This window comes from Labrus bergylta, chromosome 4 (genome assembly GCF_963930695.1).
Source record: "Labrus bergylta chromosome 4, fLabBer1.1, whole genome shotgun sequence".
NCBI classification, from domain to species: domain Eukaryota; kingdom Metazoa; phylum Chordata; class Actinopteri; order Labriformes; family Labridae; genus Labrus; species Labrus bergylta.
In genome coordinates, this window is record NC_089198.1 from 15845921 (window position 1) to 15871476 (window position 25556).

At 41.4% G+C, this 25556-nt stretch overlaps 3 protein-coding genes across 5 annotated transcripts; 2 read left to right on the plus strand and 1 right to left on the minus strand.

The window, feature by feature from the left end:
• Positions 1–4891, plus strand: ipp (intracisternal A particle-promoted polypeptide). Its single transcript, XM_020652262.2, has 10 exons — positions 1–142; positions 600–1024; positions 1113–1324; positions 1556–1775; positions 1917–2072; positions 2195–2362; positions 2468–2605; positions 2861–2983; positions 3094–3314; positions 3406–4891. Exons 2-10 carry the CDS (start codon positions 682–684, stop codon positions 3628–3630), a joined length of 1806 nt encoding a protein of 601 aa, XP_020507918.1. The 5' UTR covers positions 1–142; positions 600–681; the 3' UTR covers positions 3631–4891.
• A 747-nt stretch (positions 4892–5638) lies between these two features.
• LOC109997201 (transmembrane protein 69) lies at positions 5639–6962 on the minus strand. 2 transcript variants are annotated; one of them, XM_020651607.3, is made up of 3 exons: positions 6782–6962; positions 6532–6576; positions 5639–6409 (listed from the first exon to the last, which is right to left on the minus strand). In XM_020651607.3, exons 2-3 carry the CDS (start codon positions 6568–6570, stop codon positions 5702–5704), a joined length of 747 nt encoding a protein of 248 aa, XP_020507263.1. In that variant the 5' UTR covers positions 6571–6576; positions 6782–6962; the 3' UTR covers positions 5639–5701. The 2 variants fall into 2 exon arrangements, with proteins under 2 accessions (XP_020507263.1, XP_020507255.1); XM_020651599.3 differs by having other exon boundaries at positions 6743–6961.
• Positions 6963–7289: 327 nt separating this feature from the next.
• On the plus strand, positions 7290–24361 carry gpbp1l1 (GC-rich promoter binding protein 1-like 1). Of its 2 annotated transcripts, XM_020650940.3 has the most exons (13): positions 7290–7466; positions 8906–10183; positions 11670–11784; positions 14311–14440; positions 16714–17042; positions 18945–19020; positions 19158–19354; positions 19486–19629; positions 20396–20551; positions 21809–21933; positions 22015–22117; positions 22806–22865; positions 23711–24361. In XM_020650940.3, the coding sequence occupies exons 3-13, from the start codon at positions 11725–11727 to the stop codon at positions 23879–23881; spliced, it is 1551 nt and encodes a 516-aa protein (XP_020506596.1). In that variant the 5' UTR covers positions 7290–7466; positions 8906–10183; positions 11670–11724; the 3' UTR covers positions 23882–24361. The 2 variants fall into 2 exon arrangements, with proteins under 2 accessions (XP_020506596.1, XP_020506603.1); XM_020650947.3 differs by lacking the exon at positions 22806–22865 and having other exon boundaries at positions 7291–7466.
• The last annotated feature ends 1195 nt before the right edge of the window (positions 24362–25556 follow it).

Sequence of the window (25556 nt, forward strand, 5' to 3'; positions counted from 1 at the left end):
ATGCTGAGAGATTTGGCTAGTCACGTCTGGAGTCAACATCCAGACCAGTGCAATCGATTTACGAAAAAAAAAAAAGAAAAAGGATGATAGTCTGCAGGGTTGACGGAAGTAGCCGCCTGCACCATCAACAGTAAAGTTATGGGTATGTCACGGCTAAAAAACAAACTGAGCAATGACTTTTTTTTTGCCTTAAAAATCCGTATTTCTTAGGTGACACTTGTGTTGTCCAAGAAAGAAAGTTGTAAGATTCCAGTTGAGCATTTGTTGATGAATGTTTAATTCACTAGTGAGCTGTGTGTTTGTTAGCATGAGGCGCTAACGGTGTCGTGAGGTGCTTTTATATCTAATACAGCAACAGACAATCACTTTCCTATGATTGCATCAGGGTGCTGTACCCTGAGACAGTCTAAAAGACCGTTTTCTACACGGCTGTGGCTTTTTATATCACCGACATCGTCTCTGTTTTGTGTTGTTACACAACAGTGTGTGTGTGTGTGTGTGTGTGTGTGTGTGTGTGTGTGTGTGTGTGTGTGTGTGTGTGTGTGTGTGTGTGTGTGTGTGTGTGTGTGTGTGTGTGTGTGTGTGTGTGTGTGTTTCAGGCTCGATTGATTCTGGGTCTTGCTGAAGAAGAGGGTTTGGGAACACTTGCCTCCATGTCAAAACAGACCTGTCCCCGCTGCCATGTCCACCATCCCTGTGTCAACATCCACTTGTTGTGGTGGTGGTGATGCTGCTGCTACCATGGCAACTCAGGCATTGGAGCAGGCTCTTCTGGCCTCAGAGCGTTATGCCAGGATCATCCTGGCCCAGATGAACAAGATGCGGCAGCGCACTGACTTCTGTGATGTTGGGCTGAAGGTTGGCGACCGGGTCTTCAAAGTTCACCGGCTGGTGCTCGCTGCTAGCAGCCCTTACTTCTCCGCCCTGTTTTCAGGCGGGATGAGGGAGGCGGATAAAGAGGAGGTTCAGATCCTTGGAGTGGAAACTGAAGTATTTGAGATTCTGCTGGACTTCATATACACAGGTCTGCATCAATCCTCATGTCCCTCTTATCATCTTTTATAATGTCTTCGATAATGTTGTGTACCTTTACCATTTGCCTTTCCGTTCAGGTGTGATCAGTGTGACGGTGGAGAACGTGCAGGAGCTGATGGTGGCGGCGGACATGCTGCAGCTGAACGAGGTGGTGTCAATCTGCGGAGAGTTTCTCAAGGGGCACATGGACCCGTCCAACTGTGTGGGCATCTTTCAGTTCCTGGAGCAGATTGCCTGCATGGAAATGCTGGAGTTCACTGAGAACTACATCCACGTTCACTTTCTGGAGGTATGAAACAATCAAATATGCCAGACGTCACTTTCTCTGGAAATGAAAACAAGATGTGCACTTCATCTGTTCTTATTTTGATATTATTTATAACACATTCACCAAATCCCACCAGTTGTTCCCCAGAATGTTTTGTTTTACCTGAAGGGACTTAAACTGATATTTAAGGGTTTAAGATTGATGCTTGAGGTTTTTTTTTTGGTTTTTTTTAACCTGTCTGCCTCCCTTTAGGTGTGCGTCACAGATGAGTTTAAGGGCCTGACAAAGGATCAGATGGTGAGGCTGCTGAGAAGTGAAGAGCTGAGAATTGAAGATGAGTACCAGGTTTTTACTGCAGCCATGGACTGGGTTCTCCAGGATGTAGCAAAGAGGAAAAAACATGTGGTAGAGGTGTTGGAACCAGTCCGCTTCCCTCTGCTCTCCCCACAGAGACTCTTCAAGTACATAGAAGGTAAAAAAAAAGAAAACTCCAAAAAAATCACTCCCCTTTCACATTTTTACACATAAATAATTTAAGAACACAATAACACTGTAAAATGAAAAAATGTGCATTGTAAACAACAGCTATAACTTTCTTTATCATTCAATAAAGGTGTTACAGACTTCAGCCTGCGGGTGGCACTGCAGACTCTGCTGAAGGAATACACTGAAGTAGCAAAGTCTCCCAAAGAAAACAAGATGTACAGTCAGTTACAACCATCCAAGATGAGACCAAGAAGGAAAGCCAGGAAATACCTCTACGCTATAGGTTCTGTTTCAGATCACTTCCCTGATGTATCGCTTCGAATTGAATTAAGACAGTACCTGATATTTTACAAATGAGAAATATCAGAATTTTAATTTAATCGAGCCTTTTTTTCCCCTACACAGGAGGCTTCACTCGGCTGCAGGGCGGTCGCTGGAGTGACAGCCGGGAGTTGAGCTGCGTGGAGCGCTTTGACACCTTTAACCAGTACTGGACCACTGTGTCGTCCCTGCATCAGGCCAGAAGCGGGCTTGGAGTGGCGGTGCTGGAGGGCATGATCTATGTGGTTGGAGGTAAGAGAGCTTAGACCTTTTCTAATGGTCGTGTTCAAGTGCAGTTTCAAAGAACCCCTTGAAGCCTTTGTCTGAACAGGAATTGATTTTGTGTTTCACCACCAGGAGAGAAAGACTCAATGATATTTGACTGCACAGAGCGATACGACCCAGTGACAAAGCAGTGGGCTGCTGTGGCGTCTCTGAACTTTCCCCGCTGTGGTGTTGGTGTCTGCCCATGCCATGGAGCTTTGTACGCACTCGGTTAGTGCAAAAAATAACAGGCTTTTCCACCATTTATGGAAGAAGACATGTAATGATTGTGGTGTGCTTTCGGGAATGGACAAAATATTTTCCAGCAATTACACAAGTAGATTACCAGGAAAACTTTTATTTAACTTAAACAAAACAGATGTTGTCCCTCATCATGCATCTTTGTTTTTTAATCAATCATTTAGAGATTTTTAGGGAACAGAAACAAAAAAAATGTAACTCCTTGTTTGTGGGTTTCTTGTTCAGGTGGTTGGATCGGCTCTGAGATCGGGAAGACGATGGAGCGATACGATCCAGAGGAGAACAAGTGGGAGGTGATCGGCAGCATGGCAGTGCCGCGTTACTACTTTGGCTGCTGTGAGCTGCAAGGTTTGTTTCTCTACTTGTGCCTTAAATCAGTGCATGTCATCCAGTGTGCAATGTCAGTAAGGGGAAGTACTTTCCTTCACAAACTTCTGTATGCTGATGTCCCCTACCAGGGTTTATATATGTGATCGGAGGAATCAGTGACGAAGGAATGGAGCTGCGATCAGCTGAGGTGTATGACCCCATCTCCCGTAGGTGGAGCGCGCTGCCCGTCATGGTCACAAGGCGAGCGTATGTGGGAGTCGCCTGCCTCAATAACTGTATCTACGCAGTGGGCGGCTGGAATGAGGCGCTGGGTGCACTGGAGACGGTGGAGAAGTACTGTCCAGAAGAGGTAAAGGGAATTGTTACTTTCACAGGTCACTAGAGAGCCTTCAGTATTTTTTCCTTACACCCTCCTCCCCTCTGTGCTTGTTTTTCTACAGGAGAAATGGATGGAGGTGGCGTCTATGTCTACAGCTCGCGCAGGAGTGTCGGTATCAGCAGTTAACGGGCTGCTGTACGCCGTCGGGGGGAGAGCCGCCAGTAGAGACTTCTCCGCCCCAGTGACGGTGGACTCTGTTGAGATCTATGATCCTCACTTGGACACGTGGACTGAAGTTGGCAACATGATCACCAGTCGCTGTGACGGCGGGCTGGCCGTGCTCTAAAATATTTGCATTCCAAACGTCCATATCAGCGCCCAGATCATCTGGAAACAGCATAAAGTGAAGAAAATGCACCTTAAGAAACACATAGCTGTGTGTTTCTGTCCTAAGTTTGCTTTCACATTTCAAAACTGTTGAATCTGCTGCCCCTCACACTGTTACAGGACTTGTCTGAGCCTTATATTTTAAATTCACTTGATATTTCTACATTACAATCAGAGTGTTAGCACTCATATTTTCCCATGTGTGTGTATTTAAAAAAACATAATGATTCTTGTGATGAGGATATTTTTTCACTGCTGAGGACCCCTTGCTCTGGATGTACCCGAGAATTTTCTGAAGAGTCCTGTGTGGACTGTGAACACTTTTTTTCGGGATAAGATGTGACAGCACTGATTTGTAGTTTTGCTCTTCTTATTTACTAAGAAATGTTTTAAAGGACTGAACTTGGAATATTTATCAAACCACTTGAGCCTACTCATAATGGAACCAAAGGTCCATGATTTCTGTAAAAATAACGGTCTACTTGAACAGCACACAACTGATGTCAAATCAGTGCAGTTGCAGTAACTCAATGATTTCCACTGGTTTATTTTTGTATATACGAAACTGTAAGAAATAATAGTGCTTCTAAGTTACTATTTGCTCTTCAAAACCAGCAAGTGAAGCCTGTTATCATTTCACTCATCAGAGGCACCAGAAATAACTACGATTTACATTCTACATGCATTTCAGCTCACTGATGTGTCGATACAGAACATGTTAAAAGACGTGTTACCTTCTTAATGGTATGTTGATGATGAGTCAAGCAGACCAGCCAGTTTATTTATGTGACACTGCAGCGTTAACGCCTTTTTATTGTTTGCTTCTAAGGCTTCATAAACTTCAACTAAGCTTCAATATTTGCATGCTAGGCTCAAATCGAACTACATTCCCCCTTTTCTTTATTTAAGAGAGCTAAAATGTATTCACTTAGTTTTCCTGTAGGAACCGCAGTGTAGATGATGTGTGTGAGGTCTGTTATGACAGATCAGTCTGGTATGATTGCAGTCTTGCAGTCTTGTTTGGGTAAATATAGAGATCTTAACTGTAAACATCACACTCAGTTTGTACAAAGAATAACATGAAAATGCTTTCTGAGTTGACTGGATAAGTTGGCAAGAAAAAGAATTCTGCACAAACAAGAAAACGACAGAACTTGCTCTGTAAGAATTTCATTTGATATTTTGTGGCTTATTTTTAAATAAAAATTGAAGTAAATATAGTTCATCTGTTGTCACAAACTCTTTGTGACCTTTTCATCTGTTTGCCAGAAGTTGTTCATCTGTTTATGTAGCATACCTTCAGGACAAGAAACATGTGGCATAACTCTTCTTAAACCCTACGAATAAATCTCAGCACTGATGATTTTACAGTAAACATTTACAATCAACGTCAAGCTGGTAAACTGGAGTGTTATTTTGACCTTGTGTAGGGACGTAGCACTTCTCTTTAACCAGAGAAATAAAGGCCTCTTAAGTATATAGTGCAGTTAGTCAGAATAGAGTCATTATAAAGACGGAGAAACTAATGGGTGAAGATATTTGGGGGCATATTGCAGAACTACATGCAGTAAAATATAATCTTTGGAAAACTTAAGAAAGCAGCGTTCCTATTTCTATAAGCTAACTGCTTTAATTGAAATAGGTCTGGAAGAAAAACATGCACAGGGTCACACCGGCCATCAATTGTCTCATAGTTGCACGTGAAAGACTCATTTTCAAACATACTTACACAGCAAAGATTATTATTCTAGTAATGTTTCGAGAAAGGCTGATAAAATCATTGCATACATGGCAGAATCTTGGTTTTTAAATTGGATATTTTAACAATTATTTGCATATTGCATTTGTAAGCCAGAAAAGCCCCTATATGTATGCATGTAGCATTCCTACCAAAACAGATTGAAGCTTTTGTATAAGTAAAAAGAATTGCTGTATGTTGGAATGTGAAATGAAAAATCCAGACTGTGTTCAGATCTGCGCTAAAACTTTATTAAGTCCACGTGGCTCAAAGTACAAACTGTCATTTCTTATCAGTCCTGAATTTCTTTGATCTTTTTCTCCAAGCAGAATTTTTTAATGATCAAAGTAGCCACCAGTGAGAAAGTGGCCACCAGAGTGAGGACAGTTCGCATGGCTTTGAACCAGGAGGGGTAGCCCGGCAGCAGGGTCAGGTCATAGTGCAGAGAGAGGCCCAGTCCCATTATAACTACGAGAGCTCCCTCTGCAATATTGTCCCTGCAGAGCAGAGCCAGCCAGGCCAGCAGTGAAGGTACCACGCTATTCCCCAAGTTCATCCAGTCCGGCTGTGCAGGACTACCCGCAGGGAGGGCAAACCCCCATCGGGCACCGCCGAGGAAGGACACTATAGAGGCTCCATAGACCAACTGAGCGAATGCAATTTCAGGGTAAAAGGACTGAGTGGTTGCCATCAGGATGGGGGCAGATAGGAATGGGATGAGCCCGGAGAAACCAAGATACAGAGCTGGTTTGGGAGCCTGAGTGAGGGCCCTCAAACTAAACCCCTCTTTGCTTTGGCCTCTCTCTGCAGTGCCTTGTGAGTCACTGTGACACAAACGAGACGCAGACGACCTCACAGGCCTGATGCTCAACAATCTGTTGGTGGAAGTTTGTCTGGCTGGCATCAGCGCTGAGCAGGCCTGGGACTGAAACAGCAGCTGAGCTCTTGTCCTGTAGTTTGGTGCCCTGGTTATCTGCTGAAGACATCTCCACAGTGGAACCTGGTCACATATTAAAAATAAAAGCACAGACCATCATGACTATTTTATTGCAATATAAAAGATTCTGTTTTTATTTCTACAGAAGCTTAATCGATGAGGAGGCATTTTTCTTTTAATCTTACCCCAGAAATAATGCGTCTTCCAGATGCAAAACTAATCATTGTGACCTGAAAGAGACACTCCACTGGTCAGTGACAATCCACCCTCAATCACACGTGCATTACTGCGTTTTAACTTCAGTATAACTTTATCTTTGTAACTATAAAGGCTAACATTGGTGCTACAACAGTTAGCAAACAGCCACTTGCTCCACCTGACGCAATATAGACTTACTCTACTGTAACAGCGTAGAAACCACACCAGCTCCGTTACCTGAACGTTACCATTTAAGAGTGTTTCACGTCACTGGTTTGTAAGGGACATTACAGCCACCGACAGAGTCAATAGTTGCAAAGTTAATGTTAACTGCAGACAACAAACTAGAGGTCGTTTGCTGCCTGCTTTACATCGGTGCTCGATTAAACACTTGTCTTCTTATCTTCCCAAGCTTGAATGGGACTGATTCTGATATCGATTGGTTTGGCTGCCTGTGGCGCGGGGGGGGGAGGTGGGGAGATATCAAGTTATATTCAAGAAGCGAAGTCACGAAACATTGTGAAACCACCATTAATATTTTTTAAGATTACGTGATTGTTTTTTTTGTTTTTTTGTGATACAAGGCATTGGCGTGCTTTTCTTTTCTTCTTTTTTTTTTTTATTTAAAAAGAAAACTGTCTACAAAAATCGAACTGTAACGCCGGGTTAACCTTTAAAAAAAACAACCAAAAAACACATTGGAACCTCGTAAGGTTGCATAATCACGGCGGCTCTTGAACGCACCCTCATTAAGGCTGTTAGTGCCAGCGCCAGTGGTCAGCGCTACGAAAACCCAAACAAACATCTACAGTCGATTTATTTCAAACCTTCGTAGTTACGAAAGGTGTTAAGTTGGTCATATTTAGAGGACATACACACATTTGAATACTTCTACATTGGAGTGTATCGTGCTCAGGAGAAGGTAAAAGCTTCACTCTATCGTCATGAAAACCCTGCAAGTTAGCTCGCTAGTTAGCAGGCTGATGAATGTGTGCTGCTAAGGTAGCCATTTTGAAACTGTGTTGTTCCAGCGAAGCCAGGTCTGTTTACCTCTATTGTATGTCCGTGACAGTCGCTTCAATAGATGCATTTACCCACCACGGGCATTTTAAAAACGTTACTGCTTTGTTTCCCCCTCTAACTACACTAATTCTTTAAACCCACTTCGCAGTTTTCGTGTGCTCGGTGAGAGTCTGAGTATCGATAGCTTTCAGCTAGCAAGTGCTATGCAACCGATCACCTTTTAGTAAACTCTACAGAGTCAGCTAGCTGCAGAGTTAGGACAGATTTGTTAACAGTGTATCATTAACGTCGTCCAGCAAAGGCCGCTTTGCAGCTTGAATCATTTCTATGCACTTTCAAGTAAATCCACAACATCTTTGGGCTAGTTAGCATGTGGAAACGTGCATGTAACGTGACTGAAGATGTGTTGGGACTTGTTTCAGTGTGTGATAGTTTAAAGTACATTACAGGCTCTTTAAAAAGACATATTACTGTGTTCTTTACGTTGGTGTTGTTCCTCAGTACAGTGCATGTCCGTGGTAAACTCATTGATGTTGCTGTGTTATGTAACAACACCACCAGCTCTGACTGTGTGTGTGTGTGTGTGTGTGTGTGTGTGTGTGTGTGTGTGTGTGTGTGTGTGTGCAGGCTTTCTGTAAGTTACAGTTTTGAAGCTTTATTATATTAAATTTAAAGTTGTAGAGACGAAGATTTGCCTGTGAAAGTTGTATCCCGCTTTATTACACAAACTGACAGGCTTGTTTGCCTCCACAGCAGTCTGGAGGAAGAAAGTGTCCCAAGTTATTTTTAAACTTTTCTTTTATAAATATTTCATTTACCAAAGCCGACACAGTTTTATCAAAGAGGCAGCTTTCTGCATGGAAAGGCTCTGAGATCACTAACTCATGGTTGTTGTTTTTTTTCTCCTGACATCCCTCTGAAAGTGTATTTTGAACTCTTGAACGCAAACTTTTCAGGCATTAGTTGTTTAAGATTAATATTTACTTTATTGATCCCGCAAGGGGAAATTCAGTTTTTACACTGCATGTGAGTCATGCAACACACACATGCACAAACAGGATCCTATGGACGTGCACTCATGGAGAGATGTCAGAGTTTCTTCCATCAGAAGTTATTTTGGGGTTTAATACGGTATTGGGAGCATGGGGAGTTCCTTTAGTAATATCTGACATACCTTTTAGATATATGGATATAACACAGGTATGCTATTCAGGGACATTTTGGAACGGCCTTATCATACAGAATCTAATATAACATCAAATAAGCTCACTGCAGGGTGTAAGTATGTGTGTGTTTCTTTTTGATAACAATAACTAATGCTGTGTATGTTTACTGCAGGTCCAGTCTGTACCTGTGCAGATCCCAGTGAACACCCGGTGAGAGAACAGACAACCACACTGAAAAACTCATCCAACAAACTCAAGTGAAGAAGAGGCTCGACTTTTCTCCCAGAGAACATCTTGAAGACGTCTTGAGGATAATGCTTTGGAAATACACATTTTGCTGAAGGACTGTTGTGCATCGCGTGACATGACGTGAAGACCGTTTGACGTCGGGAGATTTTTGCTTATTTTCGAGCTTGCTCATCTATGAAATCAGAACTTCACGATCAATCTGCTTCATTCAGAAAACCCCAGATAGATAAATGGGCATCTTACAAATGTGATATTAAAACCTATAACGAGAAAGACGACATTACAATGCATCATTCAGCAGCATCTCTATTTCATTAACAATAACTGAAAATGACGGCAATGTAACATAGGGTTTAACTTCCTTCATTGTCATGTGACTTTGAACCTTTGATCATTATTTTCTTCAAACTCAGACAGTCCTCTTCATCAGTTTAATGAGGTGAGCAGTGGTTTTTGGTGACCTGCATTGCCGATAAAAGACTGTCCCTGAACACCTTTTTTCTTTTCTGCATGCGTTTCGGTAGCTCTTAAAATGATTCGGTAAAAGGTCAACGAGAAAACCTACTGGCACGCAGTGTGGCAGGCAACACCTGTGTCTCTCCCCATCCATCTGGTGTCAAAGTGGAACTGCTACACAAACTGCTGTCTGTATCCCAGGGCAGAGGACTTCCATAGACTGCTGCCTTTGAGTAAAAAAGTACCCATCCATTTATTTACCAATCAGCATAAAGTCCAATCAGTTTTGCTCCTGACAAGAGGGCAAATGGTTCAGATGAGCCTGTGAAGGATTTAATCTGCCCGAACTGGAAACTGTAGCACAGAATTCCTCAGAGACGTGACCGGCACACAAGCTGCTCCAGAATCTGGTTCAAAGAGGAAAATTGTCGCCTTATAAACCGATACCCTTCTGCTTCACACAAATCTACTCTTCACCGGGCCGGCTTTTTCTGGATCGCCATTCCAGATCATTCCTGCGACCTTTTGACCCATCTCCCAGTGTTTCACCCTGGACGAAGGGATCTGCCTCTGGGGAAAAGGGCTGTGTTGTCCTGGTGGAGGTGGAGAGGGGGTCGTGGGCGTGCTGCTCCCCGTCTGTCAGTGCACACACTTGATCAGTGTGATCAGTGCCAACAGGCCTGAGGAAGCGAGCCCAGCCGGACTGAGAGAGGAGGCAGAGGACTTCAGAGCCACAGACTCTGGGGTAATGATGAAGTTGGATATATTGCACATAACTGACTTAGTGTAAAACATGCAAGTGCAGACTTCACTTTTCATGGCAATATCACAGACATCAACTATCAGTCTTTGATAATAGAATATTGAAATACAAGTTCAGCATTTTAGCTACTAGAAAGGTAAAAACAATTCAGACACAACATGATTCCGATGAGGTCAGCCAGGATTGGTAAATTAACTTAGATCTGACTGTAATATATACACTTTCTGTTACCAGTTGAATGGTAGGGCTGCACAATGAATCCCAGTTTCAATGTTATGGCAATATGAGCACATCCCACAAGTCTGAATTCATCAAAAAAATAAGCAAAATGATTTTGGATATATAAATGAGGGTGTGTCAGTTTGGCGTGCCGTGCACCGATATCGCTAGCTAATGTGTATTGGTTGCTTTGCATCAATATAATGCTGATAAGCTATTATACCTAACTGCTAATTCAGAGGAAAAAAAGTTTTGTGTCTGCAGAAATCCCCTGTCTGACAAACTGATTTGTTTTTATGGTCAAACGTTAAAGACAAGAAAGATCAACAACATTCAGTTTAGAAGACATGCTCCAGTGTCTTTTCAAGAAAATGTAAAATACATCAAATATTATAGCCTATTTTAAAAACAGAGACAAATATTTATGAAGAAGTGATGACAAAAACATCAAAATCGGCAGTTGGAATAATGGTTACTTAAAGCATCAGTATCGACCCTGATTTTCACAATCGGTGCGTCTCTAGTAAATAAGAAATACTTCCTCATTCAGTATGCTTACAGTCAGCTAACTATCAGCTACCCTCAGTTTAGTATCACCCATTACATAGTGGAAAAAAATGCTTTAGCATTTATTTTGGATTCTTGAGGAAAATGTTGCAAATACATGTTTTGTCTAAAAGAAGAAACAGAGTTATATCTAATATTCACTCTGAACAGTGTGATCACATATTGCATATTTTGTTCATATGGCTCACGCTAATTGCAATTGCATTGTTCAAAGTACCTACATTTGATGGCATTTTTAGGGTAGTAACTTGACTGTTTTATTTTACCACGGTATGCATACAATAGTTTTCAAAGGTGAATCAAGTCAAATCAAGCTACATAGTAATAGTTGGTTATCTAAATGAAGCACATAATGTTTTAAAAGTAATGCTTGTATTGTGGGCAGCAGATTTTTCCCATCCAAGCTGTCCACCAGATATCAGCTTCACAGGCACAGCTGCAGCGAGTCAAGCTTTGTTGTTTTCTGCTAAGAATAGGATCCTTTTTGGCTTGTCTTAAGAGAGATCTTATCTTAGATCTGGATTTCAAAATGACTGACTCCAGACACAATCCTCAAAAGAGATTAGATGGAATCAAATATAAATGTCAGTAAAAAGAAGTTTGGTTACGTGCCAGAGGTTTATGTTAAATTGGGGAATATGAGTGTAAAAATATAAGTCCTTGTAACGGTTTCTCTTTGTAGATCCTGGCCATGAGGTTTGATGCCTCATTCCACTGACCGGAAACACTGGACCTAAATGGCGCAGCATGACTTTGTCCCTGCCTGGCTTAACTTCTCCACGCCCCAGCCTGCCAAGGTATGTGTGTACATGTGTGTGTACTTTTTGACTTTAAGTGTGGGCTGTTACTCTCTGGGAAAAAAAAGGATTGAAAAAGACAGCTTGAAGAAAATGACTGAATATGACCTCATTACAAAGCTTTAACTGAAGGTGTCTGTGCACCTTGGATAGTGTGTGTATTTGTGTGTGTGAGTGTTACCCTCAGGGACTGACAGTGCTGTCAATACTTGCTTCAGCAGAGGCTAACCAATACAGTGTGAATCTCCATGTAGACATATAGAGAAAGGAGGAAAAGAGAATTGTATTGGCATCAAAAGCCAACATGACACATTGATGAGGATAACATGTAGATTTTGTGTGAAATTACATCCACATATTGTTGAATATTTACTTGTTAAAAATGTTTTATTTAGCTGCAATTGAAAGAAAAATCATAAATGTATACCTAGGAAGGAAAGTGTGACATAAATAGTATTATACTGTTATTATGAAATAAGTGTTTTTGAACAAACTATATTATCTATTCAAAATACTACAAACATTTTATTCCAAACGAAGTTGAAATATACCTCAAATTGTCTCATGTATTAAAATGTGCAGTTATAAAATTGGACAATAGAATAATATCAGTATTTATACGCTGAAAGAAAAGACTTAAATGTAACATAAATCTTACATGTTTTTGTGATTATTAAAGCCAAAAAAAATACTATTTAAGAAAAAGCATCTGTCCTTTAAGATGATATCTTTGGAGCTTTTCTTGCATTTATTGAGAGGACGGGGTAGTGAATGTGGTCAGACACACATGAGACAGTCAGGGGTAACATGCAGTAAATGGCCATGGGTGGCATCCGAACCTGGGGCCACCTCTTTGAAGGCTATAGTCTCTGTTATAAATGTCATTCAACCACTGAACTGGTGCCCCAGAAGCTGTCATTAAAATGTGCTCATGCGTGCTGGTGTTTATCTAAATCCAAATCAGTGCAACATGGAAGTGATGCAGTTTTAACACAACGTATCTTATGCAATAAACAACAAAAACTCAATCGGCTCTGCCATCATTTCCACACAGTATCAGATATTTATAATTTTAATCAAAAATATTAAGGCCACATATTGCAGTTTGTTTCTATCGCATCATTAGATTTGATTGTTTTTGATTTTTTTGTATGTGAGGAGATTTGCTATTCGATACAGCTCATAATAAGTGACTGGCACATCAGGCTTCATATACGTTATTGTAAAGTCATTAGTAAAGCTATTTTAGTTATCATACAGTAATATGTCATGTTACCAATTAATATAATTGTTTCTCTAACATGGGCAGACTGTACAATGTCTGAGCTCTCTCTATTAATGCCATTGTTTTCCTGTATCAGGAAATGTTTAAGCAAAGTCAAAAGATTTATAGGAGACCTCTCAACCTGGCCATACTGTTACTCTTTTGGTAGATTTTGGGCAAGTGAAGCTGGCTGTATGTTTATTTCTGCTGTAAAAACTAGCACTTTTGAATGCGGTGTGTATGTGACTTCCGGGTCTCTTGAAACCAGCCACAAGTGTACTCTCAATTAACTGCAGTTTTATGCACTTCCACACTGGCTTCATTTCTAAACACCTGAGGTTGCCGCTTGGCTCAGACTGACTCCAACAGCAGAAAAAGCAACTCATAGCATCAACACCTGTTCTTTTCATTACTGGGGATATTTGGGGACGTGGTTGCTATTTGGAGATGTAAAAAAAATTACTTTTTGGATACATTTTGTTGAAATTTGAAAATCCATCGAAGCACCTTACACCATGCATGCTCACCTCTAGGGAGCATGCATGGGGAGGACTTTGCAGACGGATAAGTGTGGATGTTAGGTGATTGGATTGATTTTTGTCCTGTCTGGCAGAACATGTGAGGTTGTAATCTGTGAGTCAGGACGCTAAGTGGCCTGTCTGTTGAATCAGACAGAGAAATGGGTTGCACAGTCACTAACCTACTGCCAACACATGACTTCAACTTCAAGTTATCTGTCTTCAGGGAATATTCGGCACACGCTATATAGCTATACTTGTCCTCCAGTTTTTTTTTCTTTACTGCAATTTTCTGATGAAGCTATAAAAATACATAGAAATGATGCTCTCCAGAGAGGCCTTAGAACAGCATCATATCAGCTGGTGACAAGGACAGGATTCACATGTAATTGAGCATTTGCAGCAATAATCTCGACTGTGCAGCTGTGTCGTTAATGCAGTGACTTCACAATTTACCATGACAGATAATGAGTTCATGCAGACTGTATACTGTTTTTTATTTTATTTTTAGAATTGGCATCCAAAGCTGTATATTTCTGATTCAGGCAGCTTTCCAAGATTATTCTTATTTATTTATAGTTTTTTTTAAGAGATCTATTCATTGGCGGTTATGGTTATTTTAGTAATCTGAGAGTGTTAAGAGGAAGTTTTTTCACATAAATAAAGTCAGAGTAAGAGAAAAGAGTGTCCTTAAAATGGTAGAGCCACTTTGACTAACGGTGCTGTCTGTATTTCCTTCTCCAGTCCCCTGCTGCCAACCTTGAGAAACAAGGTGAGCCCCACCTCCACAGAGACGGCAAAACCGCTGTGAGTCGCCGCCGCCACAACTCCTCCGATGGCTTCTTTAACAACGGCTCCCTGCGCGCTCCATCAGGTAAAAACAACATCTTTAATCTTACTGTTGATTATTTTTTTGTTATTGATATGAGAGAAGAAGTGAGAGTAGCTTAGTAAGTAGTTTTTCTGAAACTTTAGTGCTGGTGTTGCACAATGAAATGTATCAAAGTATTTGCTGAAGAAAACTATAAAACGCTTTGCTTTGGATGGTTATGTGTCACCAAACATTATGGACAGATAACAGTGTAAGTAGTCCCCAACTACATGTACAACAAAACCAAGAAGAGGACGAGAGAAATGTCCATCAAATGCAGTTAGCACACAGAAACACAGTCCTGAGAAGCAGTCTCATCAGGAGAAACCAGTGGAACATGTGTGGGTGTACTGTGGGTGTGCAGAAGCTTTAAATCCATCTTTAATAAAAGCCCGTGTCAGTTCATTGAAGCTGTGATAGAAAACTTCAGAGAAAACTGCAAAAATAATTGATTTTGACTTTAGCTTCAATTCTTAACTTAATATTTTAACTTGTTGCTTTAAGGGCCTGTTTCCACTAACAGTTGTTTTTTTTGCACTAATTTCCAGCATCTCATATCCACACAATTCACAGATTGTTTTGGACACTTTGATGTTTTGGACACTTTGACACTTAACGTAATACAGATGGGTGATGAATTAAAAGCAGATCTGGAATGCATGGCTGCTCCATTGATGGACTCCTTTAGTTTGGTTCTTATTTGTGAGGGTCTTTTTGCTGCCATCATTTGATTCCACTTGTTCCTTAAGACTCGAAAGGCACTCACTACAAATATATACAGAGATGTTGAAATTGATCAACTAAATATCCTATGTTGAAACATTTCCATCTGCATAGGATAAAAATGCCTCGATCCAGGGGGAAGAGGAATCAGTGAATAGTTTGAGTATGAAGAATCCATTAGGAAGTTGCTATGGTATGATTCACAGTGATTAACGTGAAGTCAACCAATCCCTCCAACTTTTGCGCAGCCTTGCAATTTTGGCCAATCATCACAATTCTGTGCTAATTTGACCAATGACCCCATTTCCCATTGGTGTTGTCTTGTATATTCACTAAATGTTTTAATGATGCATGTTAGAGAACTCCTGTTTGTGTGAAGCAGACACAAGGAGAACAGTGAAAATCAAATAAATAATTTATACATTATCCTTGCACTTGTGAATAGAACTGATGTGAGCATGCCCAGTGCAAAAAAACAAACACGTATAACATGACATAAGTATAACAAGTATTCATAAGCAGATTTATGTATCGCTTTCTACTTCCTTTCTTTGTGATTTTCCAAAAGTAACCCTAAACTAAACTTTGTCTGACTGCTAGTGAAGATTTTTTTTAGGAAATTGACAAAGAAGTGGGTTTACACATGAGTTTTTATGAACCCGGAAGTTGCTTCTCTTCCTTTGTAGAGGAACATACTGTAAGTTCAGGCCATCTGTGATTTCACTGTTTTGTCAGCTTTCAAGATTGAACCTGGGTATGACATCTTTCTGTCCTCCATATCACTGTGTTGCAGGTTACATTGTAAACACAGTTGTTGAGTTACAGATAAATAGAACCGGATGATGTGCCTTTTAAAATAAAAATTGTCCAAGAAGGTTCATTTAGTGAGCTACCAGTCAACATGTTAAGAGTAGAAAGTGTGTCCAAAAACCAACACGTAGAACATTTTGTTAATTCTTATACATCAACTCAGCATAACATTGTTCCATTGTACATTTCCAGCTTTGGTCCTCCAAACTCTAATTGGGAGACCGCTTGTTTTTTTTAGGGTTATTCTTTTGGCTGTAGCCTGGTTTTAGCTGTTACCTAATCAACTATTGAAGAAAGCTTATGTGATACAATGGTCATGTTGCATTAAGCATTCTTTTTAACTTTCACTTTTTAAACTGCTGTATTCGAACCTGAGCTTCTCTGTAAACTTTCAGTGGATTAAGTACCCAAAGGAAAACATGTGCTTCTCTGTGTCCCAATCTGACTCTTCTTTTTAGAGATTTAATTCTAACAACAAACCAGCCAGACTACGTCACACACAATGCACTCTTCCTTAAAGAGGAATGCTTGGCTGATAACGCTACAGAGACGTCCCATAGAAATCCACACAACAGATACTAAGCTGCTAGTGAAAGGAGTTTGGGGGGGGGGGGGGTTCTTTCTGCAGCTGTGTAACTTCAGTAAGCCAATTTACATGTCGCTCTTTACACTCGGATTCAGCACTTCTTTAAACATGATGACATCACTCATTTATATGGACTGTGTGTTTGTTTTCTCTCCAGGTGACGGCTGGCAGCAGCCCTCTCTGCTTCTGAGGCATGACTCGGTGGACTCGGGGGTGGCCAAAGGAGGACACGGTGGGCTGGCGGGGGGCTCCTGTTGGAAGGAAACACCCAGCTGGCATGGAGCTCCAAGGGGAGCCCCGGATGGCCACCACCACCAGGGACGCCACCCTAAACGGGTAGGAGGCGACAGGGACAGGCAGGTGGGGCACCGGCAGCGCAACGGCAACTTTCATCCCCGCAAGGGCACCTCGTACCAGGACAAGTTCCCCAACGAGGAACGCAAAGATGGCAAGGACGACAAGCTCAAGTTCGTGGAAGAGGACTTTGTGAGTACCTTTGTGATGACCATCACTGCTTTTTCCCCAAGTCTGCTGCAGACCTTGATATAGTTCTTTGGTGAAATATGTGGAAGACATAAAATCCCAAGAAAAATACAAGGCACTCTCTTTAAGAGGAGCTGTTTTGCTGAACACTTTCAGAAATACATATATTGTAGGTTCATACTAAACAACACTTTAAATCAGTAGGTAACCCTCAGTCTGCAAGCTTCTCTAATACACCATGTTTCAGACTGTCCAACATGGAGACTTTAAACAATAGAAATGCCTTTATTGTCAAGGCATGCTCATTTAGAACTTATGTTGAGGTGTTTTATGCATGTGCTATATGAGAAACTCAAACTGACTTCTAAGGGGTGCAGGAAGTGCTCTTTTGTTGTTATTTGAAATGTAAAAATGGGTCATTTGCACATGAGGGCTCAGAATGCAGTCAGCTTTAATTGAAGAATCTGAGGTTTTGTTGACACCATAACATTACATAATGTTAGATAATCAAGACTATTTCCACAAACATTTGCACTTAAAACTTTACCTCAATTTATTAGAGTGGCATCTTTATTACCCATCAGGGTAAATCCTGACAGCAACAAATATTCAGATTCTTGGATCTTCACACAACCTGAAAGAACAACATTTTAATCTTTTTTTTTTTTTTTTTTCAACATATTTTTATTAAAGCAAGTTCAGTGGGATGCAGTGGGATGCAGTCAACATTTTTCTTTTTTCCTCAGAAACATTCAAAAACCCAGTATCCCTGTCCTCTCGTCTCGAGCGGTAGGCCCGGGTTCGCTTCCACCTGTGGCCCCTTTCCGCATGTTATTCTCTCTCCCTGGTTTCCGACCCTATCCACTGTCCTCTCTCTGCATTAAAGGCACGAAAAGCCCAAAATAAATCTTTATAAAATAAAAATAAAAATAAAACAGTATCCCTTCGCCCTGTAAACAACCCTCCCAGACCAACAAATAGACCTCTTGATTTAAAGACAAAAATAATAATACAAGATAGGAAAACTTCACAGAAAAAATAAATAAAGAATAAATAAAATACAATAACCAAACAAATAAATAATAATAATGAAAATTGAAGAGACAAACATAACCAAAAAAAACAGTATAACCTGTAAAAGAGACAGAATCACTCACGCACACTGCTCAACTTGATCAATAAAAGGGACGACAACAACAGCTGCTCACATCCAGGCTACCACCTAAGCGGCTGAAGAACCCGCGCACAGAAAGAACATAAAATTTGGTATTTAATTACGCGGGGGGGCGGCTGGACAGGCACGAGAGGACAGGATCAGTATCAGCAGGCGAAGGTGTACTACTACAATACCTCGTCAGGTGAGAGTTTCTCAAAATATTGAGGCAGAGGTCTCCAGTGAGTGTAAAACCTATCAGAGCACCCTCTAAGAGAGAATTTAATTTTCTCCAACTTAAGGAGAAATAAGACATCGTGCAGCCATGCGTTGAAGGAGGGAGGTTGTGAAGATTTCCATAAGAGAAGGATTTTCCTGCGGGCAATTAAGGAGGCAAAAGCAATAACATTGTCCTGAGTGGTCGAGGTGGCAAGATCGTCAGGAGACCTACCGAAAATAGCTATATGTGGGGATGGATTGATGTTTATACCTAAAATGTCAGAGATGGACTTAAAGAAGGATTGCCAATAATTAACTAATTTAGAACAGGACCAAAACATGTGAGTCAGGTTGCAAGGAGCCTGAGAGCATCTACCACAAGTTTCACCAATTGTATCCGGAAATATTCTGGAGAGTTTATATTTGCTGTAATGAAGTCTGTGGAGCACTTTAAACTGGATAAGAGACAGCCTAGCGCAGCTAGAAGAACATTTTAATCTTTTAAGGTATTTATTGCATATTTCTCTTTCAAGCCTTCCCTCAACCCTGAAACAACTGGAAAGCCCGGGACTCAGATGCGAGCAGTGGCTCCACATGCTGGAGTTTGGGGTAAGAGCTCCCAGTCCAGATTAATGTAAAACTCTCCATTCAACACAAGACCAGATGAATATTTATTTCAGCCCTGTTAAATTGTGTCTTGCCCTCTTCTTTGTAACTGTGAATCTAATTAACTGATTTGGTTGCAGAAAACCCCCCTAGTGGCAAACAAATGGTCTCCAAAATGCTGGTAATCAAAAAGATTTCCAAGGAGGACCCCAGCACAGCCTTTTCTGCAGGCTTTGCCACTGCTGGCGCCTTGCCCACCAACGGCAGCAAAGCTCCCATCACGGGCTCCAGTGTCTACAAGAACTTGGTCCCAAAGCCTGCCGTGGCCCCCACCAAAGTACGAAATACTGTCAAATGACTTTAACAACTTACTTTATTTCTTCTACTGCAGACATGCATGTGCGACAGCACATTTTTGTTAAGAAGAAAACCAGCTTTACACTCTGTATGTCTGACCCTCTCCTCCAGAGCACCCAGTGGAAATCCGGTGGTAGAGAGATCGCGAAGTCTGGTCTCCACATGCCAGGTCGAGATTCAGTCTTCACCAGCCCTGTCTCTGCAGCCAAACCCAGCACCCCCGTCAGTGCACCACAGCACAACACCCCAAAAGAGGTGAGGACAAAAAGATGACTAAATACCCTTATGTCAATGATTTTGATCTCATTAACCCATCAAGAAGTTTTTATTTATTTAGTGGATTTGATTCAGACCTCCTCTAACATGTAAGAAGAACAGAAAGAAAACCATTGAAGCCGTCTGAGCTGAACTTTTAGTTCTTGTAGCTGAGTGTGTAGCCTGCCTCTCCCCGTGAAAGAAAATCACAGGTTTGATCTAAACATAGTTATTATGTGTCAGTGTGGTTAGAGAGTGAGAGACTTCCTTATGTGCACATGAACTTTTCCTCTTCTGCAGTGTATTTCAAAGCAGTAATCTATGCTGCAAATGGTCCGAAAACGTTTCATTAATCACAGCATTATATTGTCTCTACTTTCTGTGGAAAAGTTTAGGCAGTTAAAAATGGCAGATGGTTGGGGCGCGCTGGTGGCGCAATGGTTAGGGCGCGCGTCCCATGTATTGAGACTCTCGTCTCGAGCGGTAGGCCCGGGTTTGCTTCCACCCGTGGCCCTTTTCCGCATGTCATTCCCCGCTCTCTCTCCCTGGTTTTCCACTCTATCCACTGTCCTCTCTCTGCATTAAAGGCACGAAAAGCCCAAAATAAATCTTAAAAAAAAAAAAAAAAAAAAATGGCAGATGGTTGATGACTTATAAAAAAAAAAAAAAAATAGTGGACTGGATTTAATAAATGATGAAAAGGTGACTCAGTTTGTATTTTTTTCTTTTGTTTCATGGCTCCTCTCTCCACCTGTCCCACTTGCAGCACCCATCCAGCACGACTCCTCCCATAGACATCGCCCCGTCGAGGCTGAAGCTAATGCGCCGCGGTCCAGACCGTAAGAGCGAGTTCCTGCGGGCTCTGAAGGACGAGGGGACAGGAGAGCTGACAACAAGCAGCAGTCCAGGAACTTCAGGAGAGGTAGGAGCAGAATGTCTGAATAAACCGTCTCACAGGACAGTACTGTAGTTACAGTTCATAACAGATCTTTGACAAACTGTTAAACCTGCTGTTCTTCGTAAGGAGTCATGTCATATATTTTTACAGACTTTGAGTCGCGCTTATGTAACCTGCAGGTCTACACCTACATTCATGCACACAACAAAATATTAGATTCCAGGGACAAGAGCAGAGTCTCTGCAGGGAAAAAGTTTTTTGCACTCTTCACAATTTTTTAGAATATTTATAAACTAATTGTTTATAGAGTTGCAGAGCAGGGACACACTTTAAGATATACTTCCTGCCAGGAATAACACATGTATTTTTAATTCTTGTATTAATAGAGGAAAATGCCGCCTGCAGCAGATTCTCAGCTGCAGGAGCAAGTTAACAGTTGCCTTATCAATAAGACAGATGTGATGTGAAGGTAATTCACTGATTTGTTCATTCATCAAGCACATACGGGTCTGCATAGCGTGTTAGAAACACTTTTGAATGCTTACTGTGCAGGTGTCACTTAGCATGCATGTTATCCAGTGTTTTCTAAAGCACCTAGTGATGACGATGATGAAGTATCTCAGCTGAGCCTCTGCAACCTGACACACTAAGGGGGCGGGGTTTGACACAGACACACAAACGTCCTCGCTCCTATATTGATTTGAAACTGAGGAGCGTGCTTCCGAAATGTACAGGGAACGAGAGTTGCAGCTTGTTTAGCCAAACTATTTTATTTGACTTCACAAAAGAAAAAAGAAGCTGACTCTAATTGCACGACTACAGTAGACCACTGTGGGGCGACAGCCGGTGCTGATTGGAAGGCCTGGATGGATGGAACGTAAATACAGATAGAAGCACCGTTTTTCCATGAGCTTAACGGTACTTTCTTTACTGACCAATTGTGTGCAGGTACCAAAATATACCGATTCTCGCCTCTGTACCAATCCCTAACCTAAATGCTCCATGGTACACGGTATTCAGAGAGCGAAGGCATTGAGTAGATGCATTTATGTATAAAATATCACTAAAGTCAACAAGTCTTCTTTCTGCTGCTAACTTCAGCTTCTTTACAAGTTGCTATATATGATGTCACAGAAAAACAGGAGAGCCTTGCTGTCACTGCACTGAAAGGATAGTTTATAGCACATGGAACTTGAAGCGTTGAAGCCAAAATAAAATAATGTAGTATTATTATTATTATGACTGTAGATTAAAAAAAAAAAAATGTGTGTTTTGTGTCAGGGTGAAAGCAGCACCCCAGAGCCCAAAGCCTACAGCGAGGAGGTCTGTCATGAGAACGGTCTGTCCTACTCCCTCAGTGACTCAGATACCGAACACCTGTCCAGCTCCCTGGAGGCAGAGCACCGGTAACTGCTAACAGAATTATACACATGCTTTCTCTGAATCACACACACAGAAAACTAAGCAGAAATGATTGTTCTTTCCAGGTTGTTGAAGGCCATGGGCTGGCAGGAGTACCCAGAAAACGATGACAACTTCCTGCCTCTGACCGAGGACGAGCTGAAAGAGTTCCAGACTAAAACTGAACAGGTGAGACACCCAGATTCACTGATTTACTTGAATACATGTTTAAAGGGCTATGAGAATGGGTCAGTTTCAATTTATTAATTGTCCAAAAAATAGACGGTTGGGAATATTAAAGGCCGTGGCATCACACATCAACAACAAACAACAGTACGCTTTGCAAACATGATGCAGGGCTGATGACACAACTTTGCTTTTTGTTTGAAAAATGTTATCCGTCCAAGAAAACAACTCTAGACAACGTATAGACATGGACCGGGGAGGGGCTCAAGGCACTGGCATTTGCTTTTCTAACTCATCAGAGCTTGTTAGCTTGTTTTACTAAGTGGAGATAGATATGCATTATTAATGTCATATTAGAATAAAGTGCTTTGACTTGTGTCAACAAGTTGTTGAGTCATTAGCTCGTCAGTACAAAGCACCAGATGTCATTCTGTTTGAAGGAGAAACTGAAATTCACAGAGCCAAGATTTAAATATTTGATGGACTGGAAGCGTGCGATGTTTTGCGATGCGATATACTACACTATAAAATACGCGTGCTGCTAGGACACGGTGTCACAAGTCGGCTATATAAGGTCTACACACAGTTAGTCTGTCCTGAGAAAGTCATTTAGGTGCGATGTTTAATATGGTCCTAGTAACGCTGTTGTTTTATAAGCTTGTAATTCCGTTCCATTGTCATTCCATACCAGGTAGGTGTTCATCATGTTTCGTCCTTGAAAACAAGCCTCCACAACCAAGAAAAATCACAGGTGAAAAAATACTAATAATAATAAGTTAAAAAAGAAAAACATTAGAAACAAAGTGATACAGGTTTGAGTAAGTTTACCTGTAATACAATTCTTTTCATGAACATGGGGGTCTCCCAGGGATGAAGAAGGTTTAAAAGTCTTCCTGTGTGATGATTTCCGTTGCGTTGAGCAAAGTGTCACAGCGTACAGTTTCCGTGGACCTGTTGTAGGTCTGTCTAGTACAGGTCTGTTTTCACCATGTGGTGTTTGTTATTCCCCTAGCTATACAGGCACAGTAGTTGAGCTCTCAGCCTTCTGTAACATTAATAGTTGTGAGCTACACACTCACAGCCCAATTTACTCAAAGCCTCACTGGCCACCTCTGTTGGTCACTTGTTGTCTTTTATGAAGGAGTCTTTTTAATCAAACCAGCACTCCACAAGGTTCATACCACCAGTTTCTTAACATGCAGGATTATGAACTAACCAGGAAGAAAAGCTGTTTAAAGTGGCGCTGACAGCCTGGTCTGCGTTGTTATCTATCCCAACAAGTTTTGAGCAGTGAAGCAGCCACTTGCAATACACATTAGTTTTGGGGAGGGGGGGGGGGGGCATTTAATTTTAACTCGGGTGGGATGCAGTGGGTGATGTCTGCGACTGCATGAAGGCGCATGTCTCAGCACCTTGTACTGGTATATTGGTCGCTCCGGTTAATCGGATGCAGTCTTTTTTCTTTTTGTTGTTGCTGAAAATAAATAAGAGTGCGACTTATACACTGAATTTTATGGTAGATTGGTTTTCTTAATTGTTGACAGCTCTGATTTCTACATCTCGGTCACACACTAATCGTCCGTGTCCTTTGAGCAGCTGAAGAGGAACGGCATGCAGAAGAATGGGGCTCTCCCAAGGGCGCGGGGTGTCACCCTCCACTTCACCCCCTGGAGGAGTGTGGCGGAGGCAAACGTCGAGGAGGGCTCCGAGTCTGAAACCAGTAGCAGCAGCCAGACCTCCGACGACGACGACTGCATCAAATCCTAACGTGGCTTTACGGAACAAAAAAAAAACAAACAAACAAACAAACAACAACACAACAGCCAACACAACATCCCAGCAAGCAATCCCCCTCTTCCTCTCTCATCTTTGTTTTTAGAGCACCATTTTGAATTTTCTTTTTATTTTGATTTTTGTTGTCATTCTTGCACAAGGGAAAAACCAATCATATCCCAGTGAAGGGGGAGATTCCTGCTCCGCCAGACGTTGTTTTCCCTGCGTGTCCTCCTTCACTGAAGTCCCTGCCCTCTTTGACCTCTTCTCCACCCCTCCACCCTCACCCCCACCCCCTCCTTTTTCTTCCTCGCTTTGTGGAACTGAAGTGTTCATCAAGAAAAGAAGGGCAATGAATGCACACTTGATTCTGCTTTAAACAGACTAACTCATTTCATTGATGATGCTGATGACACATTATTAATGATATTAATAAAAATTGGTTCCTGACAAGCTGATATGTTTCAATATGAATCTGCCTACTGTGGTGTTTTTCTGTTTTCCTCTAGACCACTTTGAAACTTCCTCAGTGACCCCACGCTGACTTTGGACTTTTTCTAGCTTCATCATTGTTGTCAACCTGACTGTCAAAGTTGTGAATTTACACTAAAATGTTGAAATGTATATAGTTGCAGCTCCAGTATGTTCTTTACGGCCTGGAGGAGACAGTTGAGCATTTCCCACAAAAATCGACTTTTTGTTTAGAGCTGGAAATGATTGCTCTTCCATTTAAAGTGCTCGATTATGAAGATTACAGCTTTAAATCAGGACATGTATCCTGCGTTTCTGAATGAAAGCAGATAATCTGTTAAATGTTTTGCATTAAAGGGCTTGTAACTGCTATGTTAAACATAACACTTTAATATTACATTGTTTTGTTTTTTACAGGAGTCATTGTTAGCAGGAAAAGCTCAGATGTTACTAACATTTAAGATGGCTTTATTCCGTCCACGTGTCCAACTGAGTGAAATGCAAAACATAGAAGTGATGAGCCGTGACAAATGTTTATGCCTGTAACTTGTAGATGAGTCTGAGTGCATGCTTTGACTATTCACTGCCCAGATAGCCCTAAAATGATTGCAGGTAACTCATTTCAGAGTCTGAGACACTTGGAACACGCTGCTGTTTCCCTGCAATAAAGACTCACAGCTTCTTCCAACAGTAAGGCCTGTGAGCACCACCAATGGGGACGTTTGTCAGATTTCACTCCCTCACAGGACATCGCATCAACCTGTGCAAACTGTTACAGTCCACATGCCAAAGCAGCTTCATAAACTAACTGTTCATTTATTAAACATTAACACTGTTGATATCTCCTCATTAAAGGGAGGAGCATCATTTTCAGTCAGGATAATTTCCAGCTTTAAGGATTTTCTTTTCGGGTTCCACTCAGTTGTAGCATTAGCAGCAATGATAGTTTGCAGGAACAGTCTCAGTTGGTTAAGATCCCCGGCTCCTGCAGCCACATGGCCAGACACTTCACCGCAAGTTGCTCCTGCTGCTTTGTCAGGTGTGTGAATGGAATTAGTAACTTTTGATGGTCACTTTACATAGCAACCTCTACCATCAGTGTGAGAATGTGTAGATGCGATCTACTGTAAAATTGTTTTGAGTAGTCAGAAGACTAGAAAAGCTTTATACAAGATCAACTCTACCATATTTCTGCCTT

Coding starts and splice junctions, on each gene's coding strand:
- ipp (XM_020652262.2), top strand. CDS start 682: ATGTCCACCATCCCTGTGTCAACATCCACTTGTTGTGGTGGTGGTGAT. Junction 1,776..1,916: donor ACTCTTCAAGTACATAGAAG/GTAAAAAAAAAG, acceptor CATTCAATAAAG/GTGTTACAGACTTCAGCCTG. Junction 2,984..3,093: donor TGGCTGCTGTGAGCTGCAAG/GTTTGTTTCTCT, acceptor GTCCCCTACCAG/GGTTTATATATGTGATCGGA.
- LOC109997201 (XM_020651607.3), bottom strand. CDS start 6,570: ATGATTAGTTTTGCATCTGGAAGACGCATTATTTCTGGG. Junction 6,410..6,531: donor GAAGACGCATTATTTCTGGG/GTAAGATTAAAA, acceptor ATATGTGACCAG/GTTCCACTGTGGAGATGTCT.
- gpbp1l1 (XM_020650940.3), top strand. CDS start 11,725: ATGGCGCAGCATGACTTTGTCCCTGCCTGGCTTAACTTCTCCACGCCC. Junction 17,043..18,944: donor AGTTCGTGGAAGAGGACTTT/GTGAGTACCTTT, acceptor TTCTCTTTCAAG/CCTTCCCTCAACCCTGAAAC. Junction 19,355..19,485: donor CTGCCGTGGCCCCCACCAAA/GTACGAAATACT, acceptor CCTCTCCTCCAG/AGCACCCAGTGGAAATCCGG.